Source organism: Mus pahari, chromosome 14, assembly GCF_900095145.1.
Source record: "Mus pahari chromosome 14, PAHARI_EIJ_v1.1, whole genome shotgun sequence".
In the NCBI taxonomy this organism is placed as follows: Eukaryota; Metazoa; Chordata; class Mammalia; order Rodentia; family Muridae; genus Mus; species Mus pahari.
Window position 1 is genome coordinate 44843672 of NC_034603.1, and position 10263 is coordinate 44853934.

At 42.1% G+C, this 10263-nt stretch overlaps 1 protein-coding gene across 1 annotated transcript in view; it reads right to left on the reverse strand.

Moving 5' to 3' along the window:
- The window catches only part of Efcab5 (EF-hand calcium binding domain 5), a 94185-nt gene that overhangs the window by 32391 nt on the left and 51531 nt on the right, over positions 1–10263 (reverse strand). Inside the window, exons 5-10 of the mRNA XM_021212692.1 lie at positions 9502–10263; positions 8048–8059; positions 7845–7922; positions 7648–7740; positions 5340–5554; positions 4732–4888 (exon numbers count right to left, since the gene is read on the reverse strand). The exon at positions 9502–10263 is cut by the window's right edge and continues 534 nt beyond it. Coding sequence (XP_021068351.1) covers positions 4732–4888; positions 5340–5554; positions 7648–7740; positions 7845–7922; positions 8048–8059; positions 9502–10263 — 1317 coding nt within the window. The remainder of the gene's footprint in view (positions 1–4731; positions 4889–5339; positions 5555–7647; positions 7741–7844; positions 7923–8047; positions 8060–9501) is intronic.

Genomic DNA, 10263 nt, shown 5'->3' on the forward strand with positions numbered 1-10263 from the left:
CAGAGATCCACCTGTCTCTGCTTCCTGAGTGCCAGATTTCTTCATGTTTACCACCATGCCTGAATGCCAGACTTTTTGCTGCAGTGATTAGGTGGAGGAAAGTTTCTGTTTTATTCCTCTTGACTTGCATGACCCTGAGATATTATGAATTTGAATCTGCTTACCACTAGGGAAAGGGCTGCATGACAATCCAGTCAAAACAGAGCAGAGAAAGAGGCACCCACTAATTTCATATTTGAACCCCCAAAACCCTAGTGCTCTTAACCAGCCTGGATGTTCTGAGTGAATGGGTCCCTTTCTTTTCTAACTGCTTTGAATTGTGTCTTCTACTGTTTGAACCAAAAGTATACTAAGTGTTTCACTCTCTAAACAGATTAAGAGTGCTTCATGAAGCTGGGTGGACAGTTCACACCTTTAATCCCAGAATTTAGGAGGGAGGCAAAAAATCTCCTTGAGTTCAAGGTCAGCCTGGTCTACAGAGTCAGTTCCTGGACAGCCAGGGCTACACAGTGAGACCCTGTCTCAAAAAAACAAACCAAACCAAAAAAAAAAAAAATGCTTCATGGGTTCTTCTTCTTGTTCTTTGTCTGCTCTTGGTTCCTGCCTTTCCTTGGGCAGTGTTGTCCTAAAGCCATTATCTTGGGCAGAACAAGGAGAGTATCTACTTTTGGTTAGAGCTCACTGCTGAGAAGGGAGTCCTTTGGGGAGAGTGTGCATGGGTTATTAGAGTCTGAGCTCTATGATTAGGCTAAGTTCAGGTGTCAAAGCCCTAATTAGATTCCGAATACTGAATGGAGTGAAAAGGGTATTCAAATGGAGGGATGCTCTGGTCTGAGGAGTCACAACCTATACACGACAAAGAATATTTATAGCAAAGGGAAGCCCAATATGAGAAATCTGCCTTTGTAAGACTTCGTATAGCAGTCAGCTGAGCTTAGGCAGCAGGAGCCTGAATGGGCTAAGGAGGGTGTCTATGGGATTGAAGAGCCTTGGCATACATGGAACATTAGAGCAGAAGAAATATGCTAAGTACATCCATCTGTGGAGTTGATGTGGTGAGGAAAAGATCTATAAAGCTGGGAGAAAATAAAAATGGGTTCTGTTGGATTCATAGGAGCTCATGGAGACTGAAAGCACATATGGGATGGACCTAGGCCCTCTGCACATGTGTAATAGTTGTGCAGCTGGGTCTTGCTGTGGGCCTCCTAATGCTGGGGCAGAGGCTGTCTGAGGAAGAGGGGAGGAGGGATGGATGGAGAGAGAGGAAGTGAGGAGGAGGGACTGGGAGGAGAGGGGGGAGAGAAAGCTGCAATTGAGATGTAAAGTAAATAAATAACTGAAAAGAAGAACTGGCTTCTGTTGTTGGACGTGGAGGTATTGGTGTATATATAAAGATATATAGAGGTGTAAGTGTTTTATATTCACATAACAATGCCTGTGAATATTCAAATACACGTAAATCTTTGTCTCCAGAGAAAGAGAGCAGAGCCTTGGGAGAAACCAGCACATGTATAACTCAAATGTTGGCTCCTAAATACCGCCTTTCAGTAAAAGATATCAGGGTTCCCCAGGAAGTTGATTATTGCAGGATGGAAATGAGTGAAATGTAAGATTGAAACCAGAAGATCTCATATTAGGAAGCAAAGAAGAGCTCAAAGAACGATGGAGTCGTTAAAATGGCAGAGAACACTGTCTGAGTTTTTTTTTTTTTTTTTTTTTTTAAACTGAAAATACTCATCTGCCTGGTGGCTCCGAAATCCACGGCATTTCAGAATTTCAAGAAACATTATGCTGAGTGAAGGAAGCCTTTCCATAAGGAGATACATTGTGTGATTCTATTTTTGTGAGGTCTAGAGGAAAGAGATGATGGTGAAAAAACCCCTCTGTGGTTGCCTTGGAAATTGTGCTGTGGGGACTGCACAGGAAAGGGACACATGGAGCTTTTTGTTCTATTTCTCCCAAGAAGCATGGGCTACACTGCTCACGGGTTCATCACAACTCAGCAAATTTACCTTTAAAATTTGCACGCCTAATTTTGCACCAAAGAGGAAAAAAAAAACCTAAAAAAACCAAAACCAAACCAAACCAAACCAAAACAAAACAAAAAAAAAAACAGTTAACTAACGAGTGACCTCAATTTAATGATATTGAGGAAGAAGTATACGTTTTGCTTTTAAGATGTGTCAAAAATAACAGAAGTAGGTAGATGTCGGGAGCCATTTTGCCTGCCTCTGTGAAAGCCTGCCTGTCAGGCAGTCAAGTCAGGCCAGGGTCTACTGGCAGGTTTCCTGGTCTGATGAATAATAAGCATGGAATGATAAGAGGGGATGTACTTGAAGTTCAAGGCGAGGGGTTGAATGCTCTGTTAACCTTGGAGGAACAGGGAGGAACATGGAGGCCTCCGGATGGGTACAGATGCTGAAAGTATGCCAGCCATCATTTCTGCTGGCTTGTGCTTTGTTTCCCACGATGCTGTAAAAGTATATAAAGCCTATAAGAATTAAACTCGAGGCTGTTGCAGTACTGACTAGACAGCCCTCCCGATTTCTAACCGGTGTCTCTGAGTCTTCTTTTCTATAATTGTCACCCCTCCCCGCCATCCTCCCACCCCTAGAGGACTGCTCAGCTTTGAACCGTACAGGTAGAAGGATAAGGGGTGGCTAGAGCAGTAACAAGAAGCCATGGCAGTGTCACAGGCAGAGCATAGGCTGTGGCTGGGTAGCCAGATGCCTCATTAAGATGCTGTCAGAGTGGCTGTATGTCTGAAACATTTTCAGAATACAATGCTGAGGGTAAGGAAGATGTGAGACCACAGGAGCCAGACAGAAAGGACTAAATCTGGGGCAACGTGGGCATTAGAACAAATCGTGAAAATATCAGGTCACAATTCAATGACTTAAACAAGAAACGGTTATATGCTATTATACATGAAAAGTTTGGCAAAAGAGAAAAGCCTTCCTAAGTTTCCAGTACACCCACACAATACTATTCACAAAAAAAGTAACTTTAAAGTAGAAGGGCTGACAGAATTTTTTTTTTTTTTTTTTTTTTTTTTTATTGAGTTTTTTTTGGTTTTTCGAGACAGGGTTTCTCTCTATATGCTGGTTCTACAGATGTGTACTGTAACACCTGGTTTATGAAGTGCTGGGAATCAAACTCAAGGCTTCCGGCCTGTGATTCAAGGACTCTACCTACTGGACTCTATGCCCAGCCAGCCATCTTTTTAGTCAACCTATCAATGTTATTATCAGAGGATTTTGAATAGAATTCGTTATGAATTATTGATTATGTATTCTGATCCTGTCAAAGGATAAATAATCTGGATTTAATCACAAATCTGTGTGTAGATTATGCTACAGTCGGCCAGCTTGCAATCTTCAAATGCGTCAGGGGCATGGTGAGCGGGAACAGAATGAAGAGTTTCTTAGCCCTTCCTAATGTCCCAGTTTTCTAAGCCAAAGAAAGAGAAAAGTTTTACGTCAGCCAGGGAAGGTAAAAATATAAGAAAAAAAAAGAAGGAAAAAAAAACCATCACTAAAAAGAATAAAAACTGGGGCTGGACAGATGGTTCAGCGGTTAAGAGCACTGTTCTTCCAGAAGACCTAAGTTCAATTCCCAGCACCCACATGGAGGCTCACAAGCGTCTGTAACTCCAGTTGCAGAGGATCTGTTGCCCTCATACAGACATGCATGCAGACAAAACACCAACGCCCATAAAATAAATAAATAAATAAATAAATAATGATTAAAGATAAAAATAAAATTTTTCAAAAGAAAGAGATGAAAATTTAGTGTACTGAAGAGGAACTTTAGACTTAGCCAGACTTGAAAGCTTAGACCTTACAAAGGCAGAGAGAAGCTAAGAGTTCAGGCTGCATGGTTAGGGTTTGAACCCCAGAAGTGCTGGTGATCAGTTCCCAGAAAGACTCAGCCTGGGTTCCAGGGCTAGCGAAAACACTGTCAGGCCTCCGTTCTCCATGAAGAGGAACATGGGCTCCTAGTCACCTGCATGCTCTCTGACTCTCCCTATGTCCCATCTAACAACTCTAACTCCAGCCTCGAAGGCCTAATGAAACTATTTAAAAAAAATAAATAGAATTTAAAAAGTAAAATAAAAGGGGGGGTGGATAGAGAGATACAGCTCAGAGTGCTTGACCATCACACACAAGGGTGTAAATTTAATCCCAGGACTGAAAGAAGAAGAAAAAAATTAAATATACCAGCAGGCTTGGAAAGGTGTCTGATACATTTAGAATACCTAGTCTCCTCTCTCTCTCTCTCTCTCTCTCTCTCTCTCTCTCTCTCTCTCTCTCTCTCTCTGTGTGTGTGTGTGTGTGTGTGTGTGTGTGTGTGCGTGCACGTGCATGTGCACGCGTGTGTGTATGTTATTCCTGAGTGTGTGCACTTGTGTTGTTTCTCAATTATTCCCAATCTTCCTTTTTTTAGACAGGGTCCCTCACGAATCTGGAGCTCACTGGCTGACCAATATGCCCCAGGGATTCCCCGTGTCTCTGCTTCCCCAGGGCTGAGGTGCCTGACCTACCCCAGTGCCTGACTTTTAGGCAGGAGCTGGGGATTCAGATTCAGAGCCTATGATTACATATTGAGAGCTTGACCAACTGAGTCATCCCCCAGCCTCTACTGCTTGTTTTTGACTGCATGTGCATAGTGTTGAGAAACTGAAAGCCAGATTGCTGCCACATCTTCAACAGGAAGGCGCTCGTCCTTTACCTTTCTTCATAGATTCTCTTTCCATCCCCTCCTTATATGTATACAGGAGATCATCAACATCATTCAGATTCAGAAAGCCGGAGCCATCATTGTCCCACTTCTCAAAGATGGCTTGGAGGAGAATTCTCCGTCGGATGCGGGAGGAATTTTGTCTGGCCTAGGATACAGACAGGATAAAAAGCATATAGTCTTCCTTGTGCTAGTTGGCATTTTTTATTTAAAGAAACTGTAACATTTTTTCTTTCTTTCTTTTTTTCACCCCTAAACCATTTTGCTTTCTTTTTCTTCTTCTTCTTTATTAATAATTATGTATTTGTTCTGTTTGTGAGTACACTGTTAATGGCTATGCTGGGTTGCTTTTGTTTGTTTTGGGGACAGGGTTTCTCTGCATAGCCCTTGCTGACCTGGAACCCCCTGTGTAGATCATACTGCCCTTGAACTCACAGATCTGCCTGCCTCTGCCTCCCGAGTGCTAGGATGAAAGGTGTGTGGCACCATGTCTCGGCTTGGTTGTATGTTTCTAAAGAGACGGCACACTAGGAAGAACAAAGATTGGGGATTCACAGATAATAGTGACCTTACTTGTTGCATTGGTAAAAGTTACCGACCTGTTCTAAGGCTTTAATTTTCTCTTGCTTTGTTTCAGAATAGTTCTTCTGAAAAAAGGAGGTGAGGTTCTTGCTGAGACTGAAGGAGGTGTCTTCACCAACAAATGTCTCCAGGAGCTGTACGAACTGCAGCAAATCGAGGGAGACTCCATGGAAGGCACTCCTCCCTTTGATCCCCTTGTAAGTCTGGAAATTCCTAATAGTCGCATGTAGGTCTGTGAAGCAGGAAGATATAGCAGGCAGTAAAGTAATTGCTTCTCTCAAATCTTAGGGAAAAACCTAAGTACCTGTTATGACAGACGCCTCCCATCACAATGTCTGGGAGATTGAATACAAGGTTTTGCATATTCTAAACAAGGCCACTACCACAGAGCTAAAACCTGAGGCAAACATCCACTGATTTTTGCCTCTCGGGAATCCATGTTCTTTCTATGATGACAGCAACTGTAGTTGTCATTGGGAGAACAATTCTCTTCCACTGTCAGTTCAGAAGCAGAGCAAGACGGCACAGAGCCTTCCTACCCTTGCTGCTTGGATGGATGATGGAAGGGTTGGCCAAGAATTCATATGTAACAGCCATGCAACCTATTTAGGCCAATGAGTTAGCCTCAGCACTATTCTGAGAAGCACCAGGGTGGTTTGGGTTTGTACTCTGATTGCTGAGTTAGTAGCATGTAACACAGAGCCGGAAGCTCTTGTGGTTGTTTTTGAGACAATGTGAAGAAAACTGCCTAAAATCAAAAGTAGTGCAGAGGACATGGCTGAGAGAGCACCCTCTGTTGGAGCTGGTGTGCATAAAGCAGTTACCTCCAGGCTAACCAGTTAAAGGCTTTAGTAAATGCTACATACCAACTCCTCCCCCTAAGATTGTTGGCCACTGTGTTTGTCCTGAAGCTCAGTGTGACAACATTGTATTTCATAGCATTGTCATCCTACTGACTCGTGTTACACTCACTCATAGATCTAATCACTTGTGTCCCTGTGCCTCCTGTGAGGGATCTGATTAACTCAGAAACAATCATTTCTCATGAGATTCTAAAAATGTTGTCAATAAAAATTGACACAGATGGAGACCACGATCTCACCAGCCATGGAACTTGACAAATGTTATACATGTTCATTAAAATATTTTTGAGGACAGAAAGCGTTATTTGGGTTTTGGAAAATGACTCAGCGGGTAAAGTGCTTGCTGAGCAACCTTGAGGAGCCGGGGTTAGAGTCCTAGCAGCCATATAAAAGCTGGGTACAGTGCTTAAATCCCAGTGCTGTGGGGGGCAGACCCTGTCTACGAATGGTAAGGCATCAACAGCAGAAGAAGAAACACTGCCAACCTCTTGTTTCCACATGTAATGCATGGGTGTATACACACACACACACACACACACACAAATCACATGAACAAACACCAATCAACTAATTAGATTGAAAACAAAGTTTACTATTTGATTCAGGCTTAAATGAGAAAAGATTGCAGATAGAAAATAACCTTGCTTCAAACTATGATTAATTGTACCTCTTTTTTAGAAAGATTTTATCTTATTATATGAGTACACTGTACTCATATATACATACACTGTCATTCTCTTCAGTCACACCAGAAGAGGGCATCAGATCCCATTTACAGATGGTTATGAGCCACCATGTGGTTGCTGGGAATTGATCTTAGGACCTCTGGAAGAGCAGTCAGTGCTTGTAACTGCTGAGCCATCTCTCCAGCCCACAAGTTGTACTTCTTAAAGTGATGAGGAAAATATAATAAAATAGCATTTTAAAGAATCTGAGTATTACTGAAAATAATCATAGCTAAAAATGTGGCTCATCGGATAGCTAAGAACCTCCCTTCCATCTGTTCAACAGTTTCTTTCATTGTTAAACCTTCATAACCAAGTCAGACTCTCACCTGTCTAACATGTTTGGGATAACCTTCTAGGATATAAGTAGTCATTTTTATTGAGTTCTAATATCTAATATCTGTGTCCTTTCATATGCTTGAATCATGCCTTTCAAGCAATGTTAGGGCAATGCAGTAGTTAAAGTATAGCGCTGCTAGATATTTAATGTTAAATGTTCTAACTAAGAGCATTCACCAATGGTACCGTCACCAATAGTACCTGTCACCACCAATAGCATATGACCACCAAAAATACCCATCATGTTTCCATTTAGGTCTGTCAGTTTCCAGGGACAAGACAGTGTAAGGATTTCAGTGTGCTTTATAGTTAAGCTCCATCTTCAAGAGGTGCAGTGGTGAACTAAAGCCATGTAGTAGATGTCACCCGCCTCTCCTGGTTTGTTTATTAACATGTACCTGTGAATCTGGTGTCATCACAGATTAACTTGGTCTGTTCCTCCTCTTCAGATTTGACATGCTTTATCTTCCAGTCACAGATCAAAAATTCTCCTGTGAAAGACACATTACACAGCACAGACCGTTCTATTCCACTCCATTTTAACCAGCTCTTCCCTCTAAGGTACAGAGGAAAGGAAGGTCAAGCGAGGACTTACCTGACCATTTTTTTCCTTCTACATGTTGAGGCTTTGGTTCACAGGCTTTGTCTTTCTGAGAATCCTTTTTTGAAGTTCCTAAGGGGAAAACAAGAAAACAACAGAGCTGGTTTTATGATATGGAGGGTAAAAGTGTTTGCTGTCAAACCCAATGACCTGAATTTAATCCAGAGGATTCCATGACAGATGGAAATAACTGATGCCTGAGAGTTTTCCTTTGAACACACACATACACACACACACACACACACACACACACACACAGAGAGAGAGAGAGAGAGAGAGAGAGAGAGAGAGAGAGAGATTCTTATAGGTAGAAATAATTGATTAGACATTCTGAGTTTAATGATGAGGCAAATTCCTTGCAGACATAACAACCCGCACCCCAAGTCATAAACAACCATAATGAAATAACTTAATAACTTGAACTGTTGAGAGAGGCTCTGTGGCGAAAGTTGTTTGGCCACAAAAGTCAGGTTATATTTCCCAGTTTCTTTTATAACAAAGTGTTGCTAGATGTCTAAATTCTAACCAATGAGAAGAATACATATTGAAAGTCAGTGGCTTGGGGGATGGCTTAGCCATTTAAGAACGCTTGTGCTTGAAGAGGGTCTAGGCTCTCTTCTCAGCTCCTAGCTTCTGTCTGAGAGCTCCCAGCTCTCTCAGACCAGATGCTGAGTCACAACCATCTGTAACTCCAGTACCAGGGGATCTGTCGCCCTCTTCTGGCCTCCATGGGTACTGTACACATGGTACAGACACTAAAACACCCATACACATAAAATAAAATTAAAAAAAATAAAAATTCATAAAATAAAATTAAAAATTCAGAGTGCCTTCTGTCTGAAATACAGCTTTTGAAAAACTCTTCTAGAAAAGATTCAAAAATGAAAGAAGCAAAAGCCTGGTTTTGTTTGTTTGTTTGAAACATGTTTTCTCTATGTAGCCCTGGCTGGCCTGGAATTTACTATGTAGACCAGACTGGCCTACCAACTTGTAGCAATTCACTTTCCTCTGTCACCTCAGTGCAGAGATTAAAGGCATATGCCACTATTCCTGACCCATTTAATTGTTGAAATTAAGAAAAATGGAGTGACTTGCATTTAACACAGAAATGTGTCTGTCTTTAAAAAAAATTAACCCAATTAGAAGCTGGGTGGTAACATGCATTTAATTCCAGTATTCGGGAAGTAGAGGCAGGTGGATCTCTGAGTTCAAAGACAGCCTGGTATACAGAACAAGTTCCAGGCCAGCCAAGGCTACACAGAGAAACCCTGTCTCGAAAAAACAAATGACCAAATAAATAAATAAATAAATAAATGCAAACAAATAAAAACAAAACACAACCCCCCATTAAAACATTGCTAGATTTTTATTAATGTACTTTTGGTACAAACAAAACTCTAAGAAAATTAATAATAAGCATTCTGGTAAGCATTTAGTTGAGAGATCAATGTCTCATGTGTTGAACACCAAAACAGGCCTGTGGTTTCCATGGCATGACAGTCAGAAAAGATACTAAATTAAATGAGTATTTTCCAAAAAGACTTTTTAATAGCCACTCTAGAAAACAGAACATTTTATAAAATCATTTCAAAAATCTATAAAACAGATGATTTTATAGAACTAAATAACTACCTGAAAGGCATAAAACTACCTTTTTGGGGGCTGTCTGATGGACGTTCCTTTTTGCTAGATGTGGGAACTTCTGACTGTTTGGAATCCCTGGGGACTTGCTCTTTGTTGATGAGCAGCAAAGGCTTTTCTTCTTGAGTTTCTATTTTAGTGAGTTCCGAGGTTTTACTTTCTTTTAAGGCACCATCTTTTTCTAATTGTGGAGCTGCGTCTTCATCCTGTTCTTGAATAGCGTCTATTTGAGGTCCTGGTTCTGACTCATTGAGAGGCTCTTCTGTTATGGACTCTTGATGTGGTCCATACTCTGAAGCTGACATTTTGCGTTCTCCTGACCCTTTGTGCTGCCCTCCGGATCCACTACCGGCGTCGTCTGCAGATGACTTTCTGCGTTGTCCTGTTACTGATGCTCTGCGTTGCCCAGGTTCTGAAATTGACCCTCTGTGTGATCCTTCTGTGATGGACCCTCTGTGTGATTCTTGTTCTGGCAATGAATCTCTGTTTGGGTCTTGTGCTATTTGTGGCTCTTGTTCCATGGCTGAACTTCTTCCGGACCCTTGCTCTGCCACCGACCCTCTCTGCTGGGTTTGGTTCACTCCCGAGCTTCTTCGGGACCCTTGCTCTGCCACCGACCCTCTCTGCTGGGTTTGTTCTACTGCCGAGCTCCTTCGGGACCCTTGCTCTGCCACCGGCCCTCTCTGCTGGGTTTGTTCTACTGCCGAGCTCCTTCGGGACCCTTGCTCTGCCACCGACCCTCTCTGCTGGGTTTGTTCTACTGCCGAGCTCC